The sequence below is a fragment of the Drosophila takahashii genome, chromosome 3R, assembly GCF_030179915.1.
Source record: "Drosophila takahashii strain IR98-3 E-12201 chromosome 3R, DtakHiC1v2, whole genome shotgun sequence".
Classification (NCBI taxonomy): Eukaryota; Metazoa; Arthropoda; class Insecta; order Diptera; family Drosophilidae; genus Drosophila; species Drosophila takahashii.
In genome coordinates this window covers 10542099-10566351 of record NC_091681.1, presented here as the reverse complement: position 1 = coordinate 10566351, position 24253 = coordinate 10542099, and the positions used below count along the sequence as shown (strand labels likewise).

General features: G+C 37.8%; 1 protein-coding gene across 10 annotated transcripts; it reads right to left on the bottom strand.

The window, feature by feature from the left end:
• Positions 1-1027: 1027 nt before the first annotated feature.
• On the bottom strand, positions 1028-23411 carry LOC108057671 (uncharacterized). Of its 10 annotated transcripts, none has more exons than XM_070217825.1 (8): positions 22307-23411; positions 16663-16699; positions 9055-9143; positions 8361-8590; positions 6842-7292; positions 5476-6407; positions 3312-4058; positions 1028-2777 (listed from the first exon to the last, which is right to left on the bottom strand). In XM_070217825.1, exons 1-8 carry the CDS (start codon positions 22434-22436, stop codon positions 2049-2051), a joined length of 3345 nt encoding a protein of 1114 aa, XP_070073926.1. In that variant the 5' UTR covers positions 22437-23411; the 3' UTR covers positions 1028-2048. The 10 variants fall into 10 exon arrangements, with proteins under 10 accessions (XP_070073926.1, XP_070073923.1, XP_070073924.1 ...); XM_070217822.1 differs by having other exon boundaries at positions 16663-16746; positions 22307-22437; XM_017142064.3 differs by having other exon boundaries at positions 1031-2777; positions 5917-6407; positions 22307-23388.
• Positions 23412-24253: the final 842 nt, after the last annotated feature.

The following is a 24253-nucleotide window of genomic DNA, read 5'->3' as shown; positions in this document are numbered from 1 at the left end:
AGTACATTTTTTTTTTACTTTAATAAAACGTGTTTTTTGTTTTTTTTTTTTATTGCCAGTCTATAGTTTTTTTGGGGCACTTAGTAGCTGATTGACTTCATGGGTTGCCATATGATTTTCATTGGCAAATAAACCAACCCATAATGCTTACAAATTGATTTCTCATGTCTTTCAAAGCTAACGAAAAATAAAGGCTGCATCTGGCCGAAGTTAATGGCCAAGACAAACACATTGCAATAAAATAAAACTCGCGGCAATCTGGCAAAACTTGGCAGCCAATCAATTAAACGAAGATGGCATAAGCTTAGTTATTTCTAAAATGAATTCGAGTGGCGCACAATTGATTGGCAGCTGGCCAGTGACGAAGTCCAGTGTCCTCCAAACATGGGATGAATGAGGAATACAATAAACTGTGCTGTGGCCCTCGGCTGGGTTATATTTTCTGGCGCACTGCGGTGGACTCTGACCTGGGTTTTTTCCCTTTTATCACCACGCTCCCATCACCTTCGCGCCTTGCACTGCAACCGCAATTTGCACTGGTACATGGAGAAAATTTAATTTGTTTCCTGCATATATCCTAGAGGCGTTTTGTGTGTCATGCATTTTTACACCTTAATTTGCGGCTAATTTGCATATTGTATATTTTCGCTTGTTGCGCAATTTCAGTTGCAGTTGCAGCCGCGTTTCCTGCCGCCGCCGTCGTGTCCTTTCATTTTCATTTTCATCCCGTCCTGTTCAGCGTTAAAGTCAGCGGATCCGCACGGCGAGTGCAACTTTAGAGCGGCTAACAAGCGTGAAATGAAATTTGGTTGGAAAAGTTCTGACGCGGGAATTAAAATGGAGAGTCAGACCCGATTAAAGCCAAGTTATCGTTCCATATTGTAATCCTTATAGAATTCAATATGCGCGAAATATAATTATAATTTTTTACTGTAAGATACTAATTGGAAAACCCTTTTCAAGTAATTTTTCCAATAACCACTCCAATAAAATACCGCATATGAATATCTATTTTATATCTCCGATTTATATTCTCTCCGAATTCAGCAACAATCATAACAGAGGTTGGTTCATAGAATTTACATGGTTTCTTTTTCGAGGCCAACATTTAAATACTACAACTTAATCGTGTCTATTAAAAAAATATGTACAACAAAGTTCGGTGCTAATTTCGGATTGGGCTTGTTAAATTTTAAACTGTTTAAAAGTTTTGTACTTTGTTTCTAGAAACAAAATGCTGGGCCGCTTTTCTTAAACAATCTACACTTACTAAGTCATATACAAACACGTAAATTGGATATATGTATGAAGATCTAGAAATGTACACTCATTAATGGAATACAATATAATTCACTTAGCTGCAGTCAACAAGATAATTTTGCGAACTATTGTCAGAATCAGAATTATTCTGTTTTAACTGTTACCGAATTGAATATTTAAGAAAAATGATTCACCTAATTGTCTTTCCCATTAAATAGAAAATTAAATAAAGTTGTTTAAAACATAATTATGTTTTGTTAAATGCAGTGTGATCAACACAGTTAACCTGTATTAAATTAAATAGGTATAATTATGGCATAAGTTTGTATGAATCAGTGATTGGATTGAAATAATTTCTAATTTGGACTGCAAATGGTTCAGAATGGTCAAAACAATCTCAAATTCTTGTTATAACTTTTAGCAGACTTTAATGACATTTTTTAAATTTATAATTTATACAATAATTTGATGTCTTCTGTTTTTTGAAGCCATTTTTCGAGGAGTTACATATTTATTCAAGTTTAAAAAGTGGTTTATTTAACAGATTAACAAATAAATTCTTAATATTCTTTAATCGACAGTCCCTTTAATCTCTGTAAACTGCTGTCGGAACAATTTAATGCATAAAATTTACATTTCGACCAATCTTTTCGACCAACTCCGAGAACTTAGATCCTATTTTTCGATTGAGAAGTTGCATGGAAACTCTTGAGAATAGACACCAGTCAGCTAAGTGAATTACACTGCGTTTGGTTCCTGGACGGTAGATGAAGAGGCCTTTCCTCAATCTAGAGGCACCCGTTGCCCCAGCAGCCGCACCACGGAATCTTGCCGCCCGTGTGCGAACTGACCGAGATCTTCCGGCGAGTGGAGCGCATGCTAAAGCTCGTGGAGGACTCTCGCGAGGAGGCGAAGCTGTTGGAGTTGCGATCGGACAGCGAGGTGACCGTCTCGTGGTTGCTGTCCTGGTGGGAATGGTGGCTGTGGTGCGGGTTGGTGCTGATCACCATCCCGCTGTGCGGATGGTGGTGGCTGTGGCTGTGGTGGTGGTGACCTCCTCCTCCTCCGCTGGCGGCGCTGTTCCTGTGCACTGTGTGAACAGTGCCCTCGGAGTGCCGCCTGGAGCACTTGGTCCGACTGACAGTGGCCGTCATGGGAACCGGATCACTACCCTCCTTGCGATGGTGGTGATGGTGGGTGGTGCTGGGCGGTGCCGACGCAGTGGCCCCGACCTCGGGGTGGTGTCCACCACCCGCCGACGCTCCCGGTGTAGGTGCCATCGAGTTGCTGTTGGTGCGACGACGCGAGGAATGCGGTGAACTGGGGGTGCTGTGACTCATCTTGAAGGCCTTGATGCTCGGATGGGTGAGCACGGTGCTCAGGTCCACACAACTGGCGGTAGCCATGGGCACGGTAGTCACGGGAGTGCCCACCTCATCCGGCTGGGCCTGGGCCCCCTGTCCGGATCCACACACGATGGATACGCGTCGCGCCTTTCGCCGCGCCAGCTCATCCATCTGAAAGAGTTTGGAGCGGTTAGATTGAAACGATAATTTTATGCAGCACCATAAAATATAGAAAATTATTAGACAGTTCGGTTGCGATATTACTCACAATTTCTAAGCTTTTAAAATGTTTGAAATTTATAAAATTTCCCATCATACATATAAAAAAATTACCTAGTTAATTTCAAAACAGTCAATTGCTACAAGCAATCAAATTTCTATAAAATAATCAGTTGTATGTATTGAGTTGTTGTGAGAGTAACTATTTCATGGGTAAAATTAAAAATTCGATGACAGGGGACCGTTTTACTATTATATTGGTTAGATTTTCCAATCGATTTTTTTGTGTCTATGCTTTTAAATATGTCGAAGTCTAATAAGAATTTGTACTGCTTCAATAAAATGTCTAGTTCTGAAATTTAAAAAGTTTTCCGTACTAAATAAAATTTTGTAAGATTCAGGCAAGAGTCATTTGTTTGGACCTAGGCGCTAAATTTCTCGTTGAATTTGGTGCACGATAAAATAATTTGTTTCTTTCCTACTCACATTTGCAGCCGCCGACTGCTCCACGCCCGCCTCCCCCTCCGTTGCCGAGAGATCCACGTCCAGGGACCTGGTTAACTGCGATGGCGATGAGCGGAATATGGCTCTTTTGGCAGCCGCCGAGGCGAGTGACTTGTACAGGTGGCTCTTGTTGGGCGGCAGGCCGACTACGCCGGAAGCGGAAGTGGCTGGAGGCGGGGGCGGTGGTTCTGTGGGCATGGTTGGCCTGCGGGCGGGTGGCAGCGGGGGCGGTGGCTTAAGCGGTACATTCGGCTTGGCTGCAATGGGCGGCCTCTGGCCATTCGGCGATTGAGGAGGCACTCCTCCGGCCCCACCGACCGCCTGATTTACCTGGTCGAAGCCCAGGTAGGTGCACTTGTCGGGAAACGGAGCCATGGGGTCCGGAATGTGTGGTGCAGGACTGTCGGTGTGCTCCCGCTCCAAGGACCTGGTGCGACGCACTAATTTACTGCTCCCACTGTTTCCGGACTCACTGGAGGTGGTCACCGCCGGGGTAGCCGTTCCGATTTCGGTTTCCGTTGTGGCGGGTGATATGGTCGGATTTGTGCCGTCGTACTGCAGATACAAATTCATCTCGGAGCGATAGGGTTTCTTCGCCCGATCATCGTCCTTGTTGTTGCTGTGGCTTAGATTATCGCGCGACTTGCTCTTCTCCAGCTGAATGGCCAGTATGTCCTCCGAAATGGTCTCGATGTCGTTCAGAATCGACTCCAAGTTTACCGAATCCGTCTGTGGATAATTTAAGTTGATTAATTTCAACTACTCGCATATTTCCTACATTTAAGCGCAAGCATTGCTATAACCTTGGGGTTTATTAAGTAAAGTTTACTTTTGGAGATGGGATCATGATTTCATAATTTCGAGTCTAAGCGTTTATATTTAAATGCTAAAATATTAAAATGATCATCTCTGAGACATCTAGGGATAGTTTACAAATCGGATGGTAAATAAATTGAGAGGAGAACATTTAAACTTTCTAATCTAAAGTGGACCAGCTACAACTGATTTTTTAGATTCTGAGACTCAGTTTCAAAAATGTTTAAAAACGATCAAACAAAATGGGATAAATATTTTATTTTGTAAAAACTAATTATCGAAATCGAATTACCATATTGAGCTAAACATTCTATAGACTTATTTTGACAATGAATTGCACAACTTTCCACTATTATCAAAGTAGTCGGACGTTAGGCTAAACCAATTTATTCTTTTAAACTTTCCACATTTCTGATATACATAATTGTGGTCACTTACACAAGGTGTTGTTAATTTGTTAGAGATGGAGGAATTTTTGTAAACTTTAATGACTACTTATTCCCAAAAACATAAACACAGTCGACTCTTTTCGATTATATTGAATCAAGGAAAAAAACCTCTTAAGGAGTGGCTAACTAGTGACGATCGCATTTGGACTAGTTCGACCAGTATTTTAACAAAGAAAACATTAAAATTTTTCCCAAACCAATAAAGTTCTAAAAAGTTTTAGAATCAAAGATTAAAGAAAATAATAACACCTTTCGATCGGCGTATCACTTATTTCAATCAGACTATCGTAGCAGATTTTTAATTCTGCGATTATACACTCAAAAAAAAATTTTAGAAAATCGCCTATGGATTTGCTTTACTGGCGATTTTTTTCTATATTTCTGGAATATTTCTTGAATTTAATGAATTTTGATTAATTGGAAGAAAATTTTCTTTACCAGTAGAAAATTTTTTTATTTTAAAGAAAAAAATCGCCAGTGAAGCAAATCCATAGGCGATTTTCTAAAATTCAGGGCGATTCATTTTCTGAGTATACTTAGTAGACCTCGCGCACACTGCCGGAGCAATTCGTCAGTACGTAGATTGCCGTCCATAGTAATTCAAGTCAATTGTTAATCAAATCATTAATAAAATGTAAAAAAACTAGGTTGGTAAGAGAGCTTGTAAGCTTCTTTCTTGGATAAGACAGCTATATAGGTTTGTGCAACTACACAAAGTTATGGAGTGTTTACAAAACAGTCCATACTACACAGAATAGGGCTCAAAATCCAATATGACTAAACACAAAACACTGAATGTAATCCAATTTGAGATGAGCTAGTCGGGGATCGACATGACTATGACACGAGGATGATCGTCTGCTGGCCAGAGGACCCCTCACCTGACTGACGTTCTCCGCGGACTTGGCCACCCTCTTGGCCTCGCCAAGGGCCTTCGATTTGCTGGCCAATGCCAATCTTAGTGGCGAAGTGGTGGTCTTGGTGGAATGGGTGGTGATGGTCATCACCGGCTGTGTGAGAGCCGTGGCCGAGATGCACGTACTCTGGCCGGGCTTTTGTGCGGTGGCATAGATGGGTTCCGCGGACCGGACCGTCGGAAGCGGAGAGCACCTGGCGGCAGCGGCTGCCGCCAGAGCAGCGGTGTAAATGTCGAGGACACTGGAACCCGGATGCGGGCCCACCTCCCCCAAACCGACGGCAGCGGCCACATCCACCACCGCCCGATGCAGGGAGCAGTGGGTGGGCTGTGGGCGTTGGCGGCTGCGCTGGTGGCTGTGGGCGTGGCAATGCGAGTGAGTGGACCGCCGGTGACGAGGACTTACTTGTGGAGACACCCGTCGCTGATAGGGCGAGGCCAGGGCGTTATTCACGAAAATATCCGGTGGATCTCGCAGGGGCGGCGGCGGAGATCCTGGCGGCAGGTCATCCTGCTCCAGGTCCTGTCCCTGATTGGCCAACTTGGTGTTGAGCTTCAAACGCGGCTTGATCGGCGCAAAGAAGTGCTTTGGACTGTTGAGCGCATGTTGCGTGGCATTCGTGGTGATGGCCACCGTTTCGATGTCGCCGCCTTCCGGCAGATGTGCAGATGGCGCATTCACAGCGATCCTGGGCATCGTCTGCAGGGTGGACGTGGGCACAAAGGTGGTCATCGTGCTCACAGGCGGCGGTGGCGAGCGGGACGGCGACGACAGATCGGAGTATTTGCGCTGCGTGAAGGGCGACTGCAGGTTGTAGTCCCAGCCGTTCGTGTGCCGCATCGTCTTGCCGGTGGTGGTGCTCGAACTGGTTCCCAACTCCGGAGAAGGCGTTTGGGCTGTAAAATATTTTAGTTAATAAGCCTTCTAAGTAATCGCCAATTTATATTCTTAAATATGATTGGGGACACATTTTTAAAGCCACTTTACTTAAGGTCAATGGTCTAAAATCGTGGAAATATTTTTTAACTCAGTACCGCATGGTTTTAAATAATTAAATAAAATATAAATTTGAAATTATTCAAATACATTTTAATGTAAACGTCTTATAAAAATGTTTTGTTTGGTAGGTACTCAATATATTGTAACGTTAAGAATTTTTTTTTCATATGCATTTTTTTGTTTTGGACGACTTTTTGTTGGGTTGAGTACTAGCCCTTAGAATTTAATATTAATCTCTTACTTGTATGACAAGAAATGACTGATTATTAATTTCCCATTCATTTTTTGGAAGCAATTTTGAAACATTTTGTTCTTAAATCAACATACTCACCCGCATTACGTGCGCCCATGTGCTGCGTGAGGATGTTCTCGAAGTAGGACAATGGTGGCACCATAGCCTGCAGGTCGTTCAGCTGGTTGGCCACCAGTTCGATGGGCGTCAGCGGGGTGAGCGGTCCCATCATGCTGGGCAGCGTGCTCTGCGACCCGTGGGGGTCGGGCGGGCAGATCGTTAGGTGCTCCTGCTGCTGGACGATCATAAGTTCTGGATTGCTCAGGGTCTCCTCAGAGACCACCGACAGGTGATCGAAGTGCAAGGGCTGCTGCTGCTCCTTGTTCTGGGTCCCAGTGCTACCCTCCTCGCTCTTGGATGGAGACGGGTGGCTGGGCACCTCCGGCGGAAGAGGGGGCTTCAGCGGCGCACAGGATCCGCCCTCCTGACAGCACTCATCGCTGCAGTGGCCATCATCTGCCCCGCGACACGTATCACATGAGTCAGAGTCCTGCCATGTACAAAAATTATTTTAGAAATGGGAAATTTTAAGGTTAAACATAAGATTTATAAAGTTTGCTAGATTTTATTCTTAGCTATTATTGAAATTCTTTAACTCTACAGAAATTTAGAAAAAGTTTTGGGTGTCTGAACACCTAAAACGTGTCATAATTGTCTCTGTGTGTAGTCCTTTAGTTAATTAATACCTTTTTTATTAAATTTCTAAAATCCAAAATATACAAAATCTAAAATAACATGTTTGTGGTAAAAGATAGTGAGTTAATATTTAATGCCTTCGAGAATCACTAAATATGTATTAAATCAATAAAATCTCTTTTTATACCCTTGTAGAGGGTATTATAATTTCAGTCAGATGTTTGCAACGCAGTGAAGGAGACGTTTCCGACCACATAAAGTATATATATTCTTGATCAGCACCAATAGCCGAGTCTATCTAGCCATGTCCGTCTGTCCGTCTGTCCGTCTGTCCGTCTGTCCGTTTCTATGCGAACTAGTCTCTCAGTTTTAAAGCTATCGCGATGAAACATTCCCGAAGGTCTTCTTTCTATTGCAGGTAGTACATATGTCGTAGCGAGCCGGATCGGACCACTATATCTTAAGGCTCCCAAACAAATATAAGAAAATTCATTGTAACTTTGTAGGAAGTAGGCGTTTTGATTCTTGACTACTTAAAAACAAAATTGAAATAAATCGAAACGCTGAATCTGGAATCCCTGGAACTGCACCGAGTGAGTATTCTTTTATCTACAAGGGTATATAAGCTTCGGCTGGCCGAAGGTAGCTTCCTTTCTTGTTTAAAATAAAATATTTTTAAATGAATTCAGCAGTTGGAATTCTAAATAATAAAGTGTTTTTTTATATTTCCACACATTTATTTCCAAAACAGCTAGTTACCAACAAAAAATGTAAAAGTTGGTGTCATAGAATGGTATTTCCGGGACAGATTTAAAGTAATTTTGTTAAATGTTCCTAAAGGCAAAATTTCAGATGGTTTAAAACAATGTATTGAAATTTAAAGAAATTAGATTCCTGGGAAGGCCTGGCATTCTACACTTACATCACTGTTTACATCACAACCTCCGCTCCCACGCCCACCGCCTCCGCCGCTGCAGCGGTAGGCGTGGCAGGTGCCGCCACTCCCTCCGCTGCCCCGGCAGCCACCGAACTCGTGCTCATTGAGTTTCGCTTTGAAGCGCTTGTTAAGCCTGTCGCACTCGTCCCTCAAAGTCCAGATTTCCCGACGCAGTTGCTCGTTCTCCCGCCGCAGGCGCTTAATGTCCGATTGCCCTGGGAAAAAAGGAGCATGTTAGTTTGTCTCAGCCAAGAAACACAGAGAAAAGCCCGGGATGGAAAGCTATGAAGAGATTTGGCCGAGTCCAAAGAGCAGCACGTGGACATCACGCAGAGCTGTCAGACCTTTAGACACCTCAAATCGCATTGTTTACATTCGCTTATCTTGTGTTTTGGCAATGAAAACATTTTTAATGAATATTCCGACAGATATATCTGAAGAGGTGGGCAGATATTTATGTACGAGTAGGTGCGTGTAGAGATATTTCTTTAGCTATATTCTGTAGGATTATTTCGGTTTCCTTGGCCACCATCTAATGTCTTTTTAATTGGCTGTTTTCAGGTTGTTTTTTGGGCCATTTATTTAACGATTATTTGATTTCCTGTTTGTTGTGGCATATCTAATTTTATGGCGCTTTGCTGGTCAGCTTTTGATCAGCTATTATCATATTTGGCCGTACCTCGTTCCACTTCTGCATTAATGTTAATGGTGCGCAGCCTGAGCTCCTCATTTTCGTATATCATGCCCCGCGAAGACTTTCTGTCCAATCTGAAAGGATCCAAATCAATTTAGTTACTCTGCTTAGGATAAGTGTGGTACTAAACAACTAGAACTAATTATTTGCCTTCGATTGCTAAGCGGTTGCCAGGGCGAACGGCAGCCTATCAACATTCCAAACTCTTTCCCAACTTGGCCTATACAAAATATCTAGATCCCTTGCAAATGCGGGTCGTTCTTCAACGAATGCTGTAAGTCAACTGAACCGGATAGGTCCAGCACTGGTACCAATTGTTAGACGTTCTCTTCGACTATATGGCTGCGGCCTTTCAACACTCGGCACGTATAAATAAATAATAATAAAAAAGCGGCGTTGTAGAAAAAATAAATATAAATATATCACCGATTTGGTTCGCTTGGAGGTGGTGCTAAAGAAAAAACACCAAGGAAGAGGAAAATAAGCACAGCAGAGCCATAAATTACAACAACGAAGCATAAATAAATTATTATATCCAATCAACGGCTGTTGGCATACGTAAAAAACAAGGGAACATTTTACCAGAACTGGTTAAGAAAATAAATATGATCGCGGATCTTCAAAAAGAGTATTCCAAAGTTTTCCTTGACTTTTCGACGCACTTCCTCTACTCGGCAAATCTAATTAAGCATCTTAAAAGATCTATTCAAATCCCAAATGATCCATAAAAATGGGATTCTTTGCAGATTTTCCATAACATACGTTTTTTATACCAAGCGATTTGACACTCCTGTCTGCGTTGAGAATTTTTGACAAACTGCCGATCGCTCGAGAGACCCCAGCTCTTAAAGCCATTTCATATGCTTGCATAAACAAATATTTATGCGTACATATATTTGACCGTACATATCTCGTCTGGGAGACTGTCTCCCAAACGAATTGTGGAATGCGTAGAAGTGAAAACATCGCCCCATATTTATAAAGCGTCAAGATTTTCAAATATTTGGCCACCACGCTCAACTCAGACAAGTCTCATTTATTTTGTCTGATTGAAAAAGAGTTTTAAAATAAATACTTTTTCGATTTCGAGCACTGAAAGTATTCCACGCTCTCTCGAAAATCTTTTTGAATGATCTATAAACGTGTGGCCGTCTTTTAGGCGTTTGAAGATAAGTATGTTTATGTGTCAAATTTGCATGCACCATGCAACTACTTTTATTAGTTTCAATGTTAGTCGTAGCTTTGTAAAAAATTCTAGTAAAATTAAAAAAATTTAATTTTTGGTTCGATACAAATATATTTGATGTAACCTGTGTTAGTTTGGACGTGGCAAATCCAGTCTACTTTATATGGTCTGTTTTCTCATATGGGACATTCCATATCAGCAGTTCCATATCAAGTGCAAGGATCCACCTTCGATTGCAAGTCACTTTGCTTCCAAAATTTTATAAAGATAAAAAATTTGACAATACTACACAGAGAAAATAAACGGAACAATATGGAATTGATTTTGTTTCATATTCATATTTCCATAACAAAATGGCATGATTTCATATCAAAATGGTACAAAATCATATGTTCGGGCCGAAATTGATATGAAACAAGAAAGGAAGCTACCTTCGACCAGCCGAAGCTTATATACCCTTGCAGATTCAGCGTTTCTATTTTTGAATTTTGTTTTTAAAGAGTCAAGAATTAAAACGCCTACTTCCTACAAAGTAACAATGAATTTTCTTATATATCTTTGAATATTCCTATGGGAGCCTTAAGATATAGTGGTCCGATTCGGCTCGCTCCGACATATGTACTACCTGCAATAGAAAGAAGACTTTCGGGAAAGTTTCATCGCGATATCTTTAAAACTGAGAGACTAGTTCGCATAGAAACGGACAGACGGACAGACGGACCGACGGACAGACGGACAGACGGACATGGCTAGATCGACTCGTCTAGTGATGCTGATCAAGAATATATATACTTTATGTGGTCGAAAACGTCTCCTTCACTGCGTTGCAAACATCTGACTGAAATTATAATACCCTCTACAAGGGTATAAAAATACCCGATGGATGATTATTTTTGGTATTTTTTTTCTCTGTGTACTTGCCATATAAAGCAATCAATAAGTCGATAGAATGGTTGGGGATTAATCGCCTATATCCCCCTCCGTGGATTCGCGCATGTAGTGATAATAATGACTTTTAAGGACCTAAGGACGTAGGAAGCCTTAAAATATAATGGTTAGTACCAACTTTCTAGCTTTTGTTGTTTCGGAGATCTCAGCGTTAACCAAATACTAGTTAACAACTACTAAAAAAAAGTACGAATTTTTCCAAAATATCCGTTATGATTGAGTTTACAAAAATTCTTAATACGCGTTCGCCAAGGTAAATTTCTAAAAATTTGTTTATGTTTTCTTGTCTTTGTACTTTAATGACTTGATTTTGAATTTTTATTTTCTTAGAATTCTACAAAAAAGGTACTTAAAGTGTACAATGGTTTACATAATTCGGGTGTGTAAAGTTATTTGGGTTACAATTTAGTTTTGCTCCAATTTTATAGATTCTTCGAAAACAACCTATAATATGAGTGTATCAAGTCATACAAAAACAAATTTGCAAATAATTTAGAAAAAATTAAATAAATATCTATTTATTTGTTCAATTAAAAGAACGATATTAATAAATAAATGTATTACTTTATTTCTGGTTCAAAGATACTGGTTCCGCTAGTTCTCTCAAGCAGTCCAGCCCTAGTTTCTTTATTATATTTCTTGGACTTCGAATATACACAAAAAACGCTTTTTAGCGTCACGTTTGCCTCTAAATATACCAAACAATAAAATCGATAAACTGATGATCGATAGAAAAGCAAACTATGGCAGTTTTATTGAAGTCTACACATAGAGGAACCACTATACACAGGCACTAAGAAAAATACACAGATTCTAGATAGATTTGCATGAGTAAACATTTTTAGCGAGCTTTGTATACAACTTTGTAGTGTAAAATCAAGTTGGACAATGTACACGAACCGATGATAAACAAACTGGAATTATTTTTAGTTCGGTGGCCATAAGCGAATATTGTTTATTTTACGACCGCTAAAGTGTACGGATATTAGAAAAAATGTTAATGACTTTTAATAATATTCGAGGGCCAGATGTCCGTGCCCGATTTTAGAGTGCATTCGCTCAGCCATTGGGAAAGGGAAATGAAAATGGAGAAACAGATTTTGCCACTGTTCACTTACTTGGCGGACTTTTCCGAGCGCTTATTGCTCTTGCTCTTGCTCCTTTCATATTGAGTTCGAGTTGTCTTGGCACCTTTCATTTATTTAAGAAAAAACGGGCTACACTGGTTACTAAAAGGTCACACTTTTACGGGGTTTTCCCAAGTTTATGCAATCATCGACGAAAATTTTACTGCCGCACCTCTTTCAGCGCCTTCTTATTAACTTAAATAATTAATTTTAGTTTCCGTTAACACTCAGCCGCGTGACAGTATGAGAAATGGGCGAACAGAAGACAATTTCACCGCAGCAAAACCGCACGAGTCGACTATAAACCGAAAACTGACAGTTAGGCGAGATCAGTTTTGGCCAAAAAAGCCAAGCGACTAGAACAACAAACGCCGACGACTGGCATTGAACGCCGCCGCCAAGAGCAACAAGCTTTGTCTGCATCAATTTTTATACAAATTAAAAGAAAAATTAAAAATGAAAATGAAAAGCGAACGCAGCAAAAAAGTTTCATAAAGCAAATTCGGGCGAGTAAATCGAAGGAACAACAAATCATCGTTCTCAATGAAATGTACGCATGCTGTGTCGAGAATTCGTTTATAAGATTAACAAAAGCCCCCGTGAACCATACGAATAAAGAGCGCAGAAAGCTAAAGGGGCAACAAATGCAAGGGACAACGAACTTTAAATGCTCTCAAATAGATCTTTAATAACAATGGCTAAAAGGGTAGTTTGATCAGGGACAATAGCAGCTATTAAATTCGTTTAGAGCATCATATGGAATTTAATGTGCCAACATTTATAATTTTATTTTAATTGAAATGGTTTTAAGTTTTTGTAATATTGTTTTATGCAGGGACTGCAAATAAGTGTTATGAGTTTAAAAAAATTGATAGCCAAAATAGCGTCCAAAAAATATGGGAAAAAAACCACTTACTTAGTATGGTTCGGCAAATAGGAAAACGTGATAAACCTTTTTTTTCAATTTTTATTTTATAAATTAAAAATAAGTCTTATTTTTCAATTTTTAAATTAAAAATTGAAAATAAGTCTTATTCTTCAATTTTTATTATAAAAATTACAAATAAGTCTTATTTTCCAATTTTTATAATAAAAATTGAAAATAAGTCTTATTCTCCAATTTTTATTATATAAATTAAAAATAAGTCTTATTCTCCAATTTTTATTATATAAATTGAAAATAAGTCTTATTCTCCAATTTTTATTATAAAAATTGAAAATAAAAATTGAATGCAAATATCTTTTAAACCAATGGAATATGGGTCAAAATCTAAAAACAGGATTGATCTTCGAGTCAATACCTTTCATATGAGCTATGACATGACTATGTCCAAGGATATTTTAAGGACTTATAGCGCCTTTTAATGTTTAATATATGTAACTTCTATGTTCGGTGGAAGTACATGACGTCAAAAAAAACCATTTAGTACCAGAAAATCCAAATGATAAGAATAAATATCCCAGTCGAAATGCACCTGTCCATCTGTCTGATTTTGCATAAAGTAATTAAAAAATGAAAGTCGCGAATTTTCCAATTATTTATAAGTATATTTAGTTAAGTTAAGTTATGTATAATCCACTCAAATATATCCTCTTGTTCCTAAGAATTCGCGGTTTTTAAAGAATCGACATAGAATACATATTTAGGTATCTGAAGTAAAGTTATGTAGATACACAAAAATATATCCTCTTGTTCCTAAGAATTCGCGGTTTTTAAAGAATCGACATAGAATACATATTTAGGTATCTGAAGTAAAGTTATGTAAGATACACAAAAATATTTCCTCTTGTTCCTAAGAATTCGCGGTTTTTAAAGAATTGATCTCTTTAGTTAAACTGTGTATAATCCACTCAAGCTAATTCTAAAAATTCCCGGAATACATCTTTAGATCAATTTTTTAGAAACCGCGAATTCTTAGATCAAGAGGATATATTTTTGTGTATCTACATAACTTTACTTCAGATACCTAAATATGTATTCTATGTCGATTCTTTAGAAACCGCGAATTCTTAGGAACAAGAGGATATATTTGAGTGGATTATACATAACTTAACTTAACTAAATATACTTATAAATAATTGGAAAATTCGCGACTTTCATTTTTTAATTACTTTATGCAAAATCAGACAGATGGACAGGTGCATTTCGACTGGGATATTTATTCTTATCATTTGGATTTTCTGGTACTAAATGGTTTTTTTTGACGTCATGTACTTCCACCGAACATAGAAGTTACATATATTAAACATTAAAAGGCGCTATAAGTCCTTAAAATATCCTTGGACATAGTCATGTCATAGCTCATATGAAAGGTATTGACTCGAAGATCAATCCTGTTTTTAGATTTTGACCCATATTCCATTGGTTTAAAAGATATTTGCATTCAATTTTTATTTTCAATTTTTATAATAAAAATTGGAGAATAAGACTTATTTTCAATTTATATAATAAAAATTGGAGAATAAGACTTATTTTTAATTCATATAATAAAAATTGGAGAATAAGACTTATTTTCAATTTTTATTATAAAAATTGGAAAATAAGACTTATTTTCAATTTATATAATAAAAATTTAAGAATAAGACTTATTTTCAATTTTTATTATAAAAATTGAAAATAAAACTTATTTTTCAATTTTTTCTATAAAAATCAACAAATAATTATTATTTTCCAATTTTTATTTTAAAAATCATAATAATTACGATCCCTGGTTTTATGTTATTTATAACTTTATTGTAAACAAAAATAGGTGAATACTTGCAAGCTATACAAAATTACATTTATCAACAAATCTATAACGATTACAAGTAAACAACTTTAAGAATTTGTTACTCTAGAGAGTGTATTTAAAGGCAGCCTCTTAGTTTTATTATTATTTTTTTTTAACTCCTTTACAAATTATTAATTTTTTAATTAATTGAAAAATACGCTCTTAACAATTATGCAAATATTTGAGATTTTTTGTCGTACCTTCGGGGCAGACTAAAAAAATAAAATAATACGTATTGCTTGCATAATCAATTATCCATCTAATTATGCCAATATTGTTTTTTAATTTTTTTCTCCCAAGCACATTGACTATATTTACTCGCCAAGTTTATTTGTTGAATGAAATTTCCGTTAGGTCCATTTTTTGTGGAGTGCAGCATCGGTATTAATAACATAGGAAATAAATGGAAATTAATCAAGCCGTTAATCGCATTCCATGCTGCATTTGGTTGGGGTTTTGTGAATTGTCAATTTTGTAACTGGGTGTAGAAGAAATTAATTTATTTCTTTGGTAAGCAGCAGATGATAGAGTAAATTAACTATAACCGCATTTCCAATTAAATTAACAGCTCTTTTATTGAGATCCGAATGGAATAAATTGCACGACCAGGGTTTTCTCTCTCTAGTGAAATGTGTCGCGACATTGGCAGCCTAAATAAAACTATATCTGGCACCCACACATCGGCGGATCCCATTAAATCTTGGACATATATCAGTTCTGCTACGCACAACATTTTAAAATAGGTCCCACTCAATCGGCTAGTTCCTCTCTGGTGTTTATTCATTATGTAAAGTTCACACGTTGGCCCTCACTTTCAATAAATAATATTTTTGTATAAGAAAAATATGCGTGATTCCGCTTATTTATCAGCCAATTAGAAAATTAGCAAAGGTTAACTAAGCGCGTCAGAAGCATAAATATAATTTAAGGAGCCCGCAGCTCTTCTAAACTCGTGCCAATTTGTTTCAAAGCTAATCGCCGCTGTCATTTACCGTCGCTGTATCTATTGTTTATTTTGACATAAATTTGACGGGGACAGTTTAATCTTGGACTTTAAAATTCACCAAGTTGTTTGGCTAAGCAATAGTTGGCGTAATTTAAGAAAGTACCTGATCATTTGGGAATGCGACTTGAATTTATTGCTCGCCAAGATACAAATGGACATTAATGGTAGTCATATATTAGATCGACAAGATGATATGTTAATTATTGTTATGTTGACTTCAATAGAGCTAATGGAGCTACCAATCATATTCAATTAGCGCTTTAGAGCTAATATAGAGCTTATTATTTTTAAACAAGTTGTCTTGACATAATTTTCTATAAAATACTGTACTAAAAAGCCATATGTTAATAAATAAGCTTTCATTGATCATAAAAGCTCCATATATTTCAAATATTCTAAAATATAAGAGGTGATCTTTTTTTCCCCTTCTTCAAAGCTATTTTTCAAAGCTTTTTCTCTTATATTTCCTATCGCTTTTAAAGGGGGCACAATTTTGGGACGTAAACTTAATTCTATAACTTTAAATAGAAATGGAAATTATTTAGTAAAGATTACCTGCTGTTTAGCTTAAAGTGTGCATGACGTCTTCGTTCTCGGAGCATAGTCGTGCATTAGTTTTCCCGCATGTGAAAGAAAAACCAACAAACAAAAAACAAAATACACATAAAGTAAAACAAAAAATGTACACAAAACCAAAACATCACAGAAAATAAGAGGGGTAGAGATAAAAGAATGGAAGATAGGGGATAAAGACAAAATCATAATAATGAAAATGGAAAATTATTTTCTTGCTTATTTGATTTTGTTTTTGTGTGTGCTTTATTTTAGGGGTTTTTGGTTTTGAATTTTTATTTTGGTTTTGTTGGGTTTTTGCTTCGATATCATTGTTTACAAATAGCTGAGAGCGTGTTTATTTAGACAAGAGCAGAGTATGCAAGCGCATTGAAAATCATATGTTAGAAAAAAGCAGTCTGGAAAAATACGCATGAACAAGCCAAGTAACATTATGTATCATAATTTTCTGTCCAAATATTTTTTTTCCAGACAGCTTTATCTGTAACTAATTAAACCCTCTTACTATAATTAATATAGGAATTAAATAAGATAATATCAAAAAAGTCTCCCACATGCATCCTATAAGTCCTTATATAAATATAATATTTCTATAAACATTTATTTTTTATCATTGTATTATTTTTTAACATTGTTTTATTTTTTATCATTGTATTGTATTTGTATTTATTGTTAAAAACGGAAGACTTTGAACAAATTTTAAGGACTTTAACTATTTCAAATTATTATTATATTCCAGAAGGTTGAATGAATTAAAAAATTACATAGAAAGAATGCCTTAACTATCAAATACCCGGTACATAGCTAAAGAAAGAAAGAGGGAGTTGGAAATATGTAAGCAACAAAGCGACGCTTTCTGAGATTGCATACGGGCACCACCTAGAGTCGATTTCATAAATTCTCCATAACTTTAACACTTTAAACTGTTTATCGCCTACATTTTCAAAGATTTTCTAAGAGTGTAGATTAAATTTTGTTTTGATTGTTAATTCCCTTCTACCCTATCTGACCATTCTTTAAATTGTAAGTTTTGGCCGCTGGGGTCGTTTTCTTTTTTTTTTATAACGGGTATCTTAAAGTCGAGGAACTCGACTATACCGATCTCTTTTGTTTGTTCATAAAAATGTCTAGCTTTCAACGCTTTGGAATGAAATCATGGAAAATTCTGTAAAATTTAATAACCAAACATTAATAAATATTCCAAAAGCGGACTTACGCACTTTTTGAAAACGTTTGGGATTTGTTTTTGAATGTTTAAAACGATTTTTTTCTGTTCGATTAGTCTTTTTAATTAAACCAAATAAAATTAATAATCGCTAGAAATTAATTTAAAATGCGAATTTGTGCGCTTTTCATAGTACCAGAAATGTATTTTTGTGCTTCGGCATTTTGAATACGTTTCGTGGCACCTTGGAAATCTTGGGTTCGACGGGATGCCGTGTGGAATACTGATTCCCGTTTTAATATCTAGATGTTCAATGACATTCCGTTCTTTATGGGTTTTGCGGCGACGCTGTCTGGACGGTTTGTGGGTTGTCGGTTACACAATGTACCAGCGCCAGGATGTATGCTACACACGCACCGAACGCCACCCATTCTCAACCTCCTTATCAAACAGCCACAAAGGGCCAGACAAAAAACTGTAGCGGAACACACATTTTTTATTCAAAAGGGGTAAAGCATTATCAGGCATAGCAATTGATTTATCGATTAAGTTGTCAAGTACACATTGTCATCCTTCATTAATATTTACATGTGTTACAATTCAGCCTCGCTTCTTGACGGACTCCCCCGTACTCATCCCAACCATATCCCCACCCCTTTGGGGACGTTTTCTTTTCTCTCGGGTAGCATTGAAAGGATTTTCTTTGTCCATTACATAACTGGCACACAGGACCCCGTATAATGGAATATATATGTACATTCCTTTCAGCTAATTTATGGCTGGGGACGTAAATTTATCAAGGTGAAAGATTTACGAAAGATTCCAAAAAGATATTGCAGACACGTTTTAATTCCATTCAAAAAATGCCAATTGAAGAAAGATATTTAGCCAAGTTATGATTGAATCTGCGAATTCCGCAAATTTAATATCTTTCGCACAAATATACATTCTGAATAAACAAAGGGGGGCGAGAGTGAATTTATTTCATTTATAAACTTACTCAGTATCGTAATAAGAACTCATAAATATTTGTATTAAATTTTATGAAGAGCTATCTTCGGGCGAACTTTATGGGCTTCGACAATTTGAAATTAACCAGCCGCACATTAAAATATCAATTCAATTTGTCGTAACTCATGCCGGCTACTTGGGCATTATCTGCCATTAATGATGATAACCAGGTGATTTTATAGGTGCACTTTTCGACACATTTTCATATACGTGTGTCTGGGAGAAGTGGTCGAGTGGAAATTGGCCACGACACCCACGCGCGATTGGAGGTGACAAAGAGATACGCACTGCCCAGAATACAAGATACTTTCCTCGGACGGATTCAGACTCAGATACGATGTGGCCTGCGAGGCACGCGACTGGGAACTGCAACCACTTGGCTTCACCATTGGATTTTGTGTATTCTGCGTTTTCGTGTTAAATATTTTGCGTGGCCACAGTTTATTTGTTGTTTCTTCTATGTATGAGTTCTTTTGGGGAGCTTTGGGGGGCAGAGGGGGGCGGTGCATACGAGCAGGCCAACATACGGCATGCCAATAAACTGCCAGAATGTGCGTGAGCTGCTAAACCGTCTGCCGACAGTGGGACTCATAAATATGTTCACTGGCCATAAGAACGGATTGCTTTTTCTTTGAATTTTATTGAAAAAACTGGGATCGATGGTGCTTACAAAATTCCAAAACGTAAATAGGAATTTCTGTTAGGCAAATATTCATTATTAGGTTTTTTTAAAAAGATAATAGATTTAAGAAAAACTTTGGGCTTTCTTTCTTAAAGAAATCATAAAGTTTGGAATCCCCTTAAGGGTTATACACATATAAATGCTTTGATATCGATATAATTTAGAAATCATTCTCGATAACATAATAAAGATCATCACTGTGCCGGCTAGACGACTCCAAAAAGAGTGGAAAAAATTGAAGAAAAATAGGGGAACACAGAGAGAGAAAAGATATGGTGCGTAAGACAGGGGGCGAGTAAACAAAATGCACAAGCAAACTCTCAGACAAATAAGCAAAATGAACAAGTTTCTGTCTATTTCTGCCGCCGCCTGTTGCAGTTTATGGTTCTATTATGGGGCAGTGTGCCTCCTTGTGATACAAGTGTTCAAATGTGTGTGGGTCACTTTTTATGCCAGACAAACGAACAAGAGGATCTTTCGACCGACTATGAGCGATTTCATAAATACACATAACGCCAGCACTCGTTGGGCACAACATTTGATCTGTGACCGCAGCAGTTAAAGTTTATAATGGCCAACATATGAATTTTCTCAATCGCTGAAGGGCGGAAGGAAAGGGGCGACAGAGATTTATTTTTATGAACCATTTTGTTTTTAATTTTATTGGTCTTTCCAGCGCACTTTAGTGGCTTAAGCGAAATCAATAAATAAACACCTTTAATGGCCTTGTTAAGTCTTTAAATACTAATCGAAGAGAGCACCAAAATCCGAAGGCTTCATATTATGATAACCATTAAAATATTTCCAAAAAATCAGCTTTACTCAGATTTACTCAAATTAAGTGAAAAAAACAGATTTTGAAGATTAGTTGGTAGGGACAGAAAGCCGGTTAATTTACAGTTGGTCATTGTAGAGTTATTTGAAAGTAATAGAGTTATAATAACAATATAATATGTAATCTTACTATCGAGTTAAATATTAAAAAAAATACAAAATTCGTGTTCATCGACTTGAAATGAAAATAATTATTCTCATTAAAAGTTACCTTTATTGAAAACGCTTAAACTAAAAAAATGTTTCTCAGCGTGTTAAGTTCTTATAGTAATTTATTTTTATTGAACACATCTCAGACTCAACAACTAATTAACTTTTTTTACATTTTCGGACTGACAAATACGCAGCTCCGTTGCTTTACTGGGTCATCCGCAGTCGTTCCAAAAAGGTGAGAGAGTCGGTTCTATTTTTACCAACATGCCACAAGTTGTAATGTTTGGACGTCGCAAAGAAACGCAACGATACAAAATGAAACCAAGAGGAATTTGTAAACAATAAATTACAAATTAAATTACCATATGCCGGCAATTTGCCGTCTTTGCTGAGATTTACAGCGACCAACACTTTGCGATTTGTTGCTGCTGCGAATTATTTCCAAAACAAAATCAATGCGTCAGGCAATTCGGATTGGTTCCACACGATCCGGCTGTGCTAATTGAAGGCTTTCGGAAAATGGGGTAAATAGTGAGCGGAAAATTCAGATCAATTCGTCGGCCATTCCTGGCGGATGATCGATGAACGATCAAGGTAACGGAAGCGAGACCGATTTAATTGGCCCCACAAGTTTGCTTGGGAATCGTTAACGTAACACCCGAATCGATTCATAAAATATATTTTTAAAAACACCCACAAACAAGTTCAATGAGCCACATCCGAATAAAATCGAATCGAGAATGATGTACAAACGATTTTTCTATTTGCCTTTCATTCATTGCTAATTGCTCGGACTAAATGATGAATATGTTTTTAATAATTGAAACTGAATTATGAGCAACCCGCGGATAAACACACGACCAGGGGGCTATAGCTGGAATAATTTGCTGCCCAATTAAAATTGAACACAATCCATTCTCCCTGCCTCTCAGTTTGAATCCCATTTTTTCTCTGCGAAAGACAAATTTGGCTGGAATCCCGCTGATGGAAGGAGGCTGAGTAAATCGGGTAATTGGGTAAAATCGTTTTCAAGTATATTTTATGGCCTAATTGGAATATATTTTTCAGATAGTGCTTTTTTTGATTTGACCCGTAAATTCTTTTGCCATTTCCTTGCTGCACGATTCTCGCTGCAATTATTTTTAGTAAATAGCTTCAAAGCAAACTGCTTTCGTCTGGTAAAAAAAATAAATCAAATAAAATAAATTAAGAATGGCAGATTCGTTTTTCCTTATTGTTGAGTTTCACATATTTTAAAACCTGCTTAACTAATTTTTTTTAAATAAAAAATATCTTAAGTGTAATGTTCCTTTTACAGGATTAAGTTTGAAAACGTATTCGTCAATTGATTTAAAGTTGGCATCTTTAACGTCTTTGCTTACCTCCTCAACTTTTTAGCTATCCCACATAAAAAACTTCGAAATGCCTACCTCATTTTTCAGTTCTTCCAAAAAAACGTTTTAAATGCTCCTGGTGTACTCAATTTTATTTCAATGTGTGTAAAAAATGTTCTGCCCATTTTAATTTAAGATTAACCTATTTGTTTTTTTTTTGTTGTTTTTTTCAACTCAACTACATAGCTGTAGAAAACTTAAAGTTAACCGATATCTGGCACTCCTTGGGGATATACAAAGGTTACATGGATAGTTTGCGCTTTCCTCTCGCTCTAAGCCAAATAAACACGCTCTGGTGGCTCACGCCAACAAATTAAAGCTCGTGGGTGTAGGTGTAGTGGGTGTACATACTGTGGTACTGGGTACTGTGGTATAGGTGCAACCTACTTGCTTTGGTGGGCGATGAGCTCGACTGCGTTGATTTCCGCTGATTGCCGTCGCTGTTGTCGCCGTTGCTGCCGCTGGCGCGTCCGCTAATTAAATTGTCATCCAAAGAAATGCCGTCGAGCCAATGCATGACATTATTTCCCTTTGTTGTCTACACGCACACACCTTCTACACACGGCTAACACACGGAGAACACCTCACCTCACCCGCAGGCAGGTGGATAAATCACATTTGAGCAGCGCAGCAGCTTGGCCAATTGATAATTTCATCCCAAAACGCTGACACTTCATTTTCGTTTTCCACGGATTCCGGCTTGTATTTTTCACATCTTTCTCTTTATTCTCTCGGGGCATTGGCAGTTGACATTTGTTTTTTTCCACAATCGCACTCAAGCACACACACAGCTAATAATTCAACAAGTATTGAATGGCCGTTTATACCTTTTCCCTTGCCACCTTCTTCTTTTCTTTTCGATTCGATTTTCCGTTTCCCGTTTGCGCCTTTTACTTTGGCTTTCACTAGGTATTGGCTTTCAACAGCACGCATACGCCCCGTGTGACATAATTAGCACATTGCACTTTAACACTTGTCACCTGCTTAGATGCCAAAGGAAGGTATTTTTGAAAATTTAACACGTTCTCCACTATCTTAACGCTGTTGAAGAACACAGAAATAAAGAAAAACTGTTATCGACAAGCTGATCATTTCGATAACTCAGTAAACCAAATGTAATGCAAAAATAACAAGCAATGGGTATGGACATACATTTAATTTTACACACTTTTAATTCTGTAATTAAAACACAAGAAATAAATAAAATCGGGCACAGATAAGCCTTTGAACGATATTACTTCGATATTTCTTATCGAATGGGACCATATCCATAATTTTTCAGGCAGCTCGACGGCTTTTCACCAAATGGGTAGAAAAATGAATACCCGATAGGACTTAATAATTTCGAACGATTATTTCGATAATTCCAATCGATTGCCTTTTCGCGCCTGCGACTTGTTGTTGGCCCTCCGGCTAGCCGGCTGCTTCTGACTGAGAATCGGACGCTGACCGGACTGGGCCAGAGATATAGAGATATAGACAGAGACAGAGAGGGCAACGTCGGTGGAGACAGCGTCAGCGACTGTGGCGCATTTCCAATCGTTTCGCACATTATTGTTTCCATTGTGTTCGATATTTGTATTTTCTTGTACTTTTGTTGCTCAGGCCGGCACACACACGAATAAGTTTGCCTCAATTTATTGTACCTTCGCCTGTTTATTTTATACAAGTCCGGGCGTTCTAGTATTACGATACCCCACCAGATCTGAGGAACAGAGGGAAACTCAAATAGTTAGCCGCTTCTGGCCAATTTCCTATTAGACATGTCGGCAGATACGATTCGTGTGCGTGTTTACCTCCGACCACGTATTAAATGTGAGCTCATTTGGGGGCGGGTTGGAGATAAATATTACCTGTCTGCCCTTCGGGGCATTCTGCGATTTCTACATTAGCATTGGGCAAATGGAAATCGAAGGAAATTCGGGGAAATTTCGAATGAAACACCTACACATTGCATAGCCCCTGGCCCCAAGAGGCAAGGTATTTGTAAAATACGCAGTCGCCAAGACAACAAGACCAATTATGCCAAATAAATATTTCCGAAATTTCTGGACGGAGCCCACTCAATAAATCATTCATTAGGCACTGAAACTGTCTCGCTTTTAAAACATTATGTCAAAATGTGTCAAACAAGCATTTAAGCATTTTGAAAACACTCGGCTGCATTCTGGAAGGCTGGGTGGACTGAAGAAATAGAATTGTTTTATCGCTCAGTGAATATGAGAAAATCGAATACGATTTTCGATGGTCTTAAATGTCTAATTGCTTGAGTTGCTCCAATGCCGAATGTTTGTTTACCTAGTAGCATGTGTAATTTATTTAAAACATCTGACT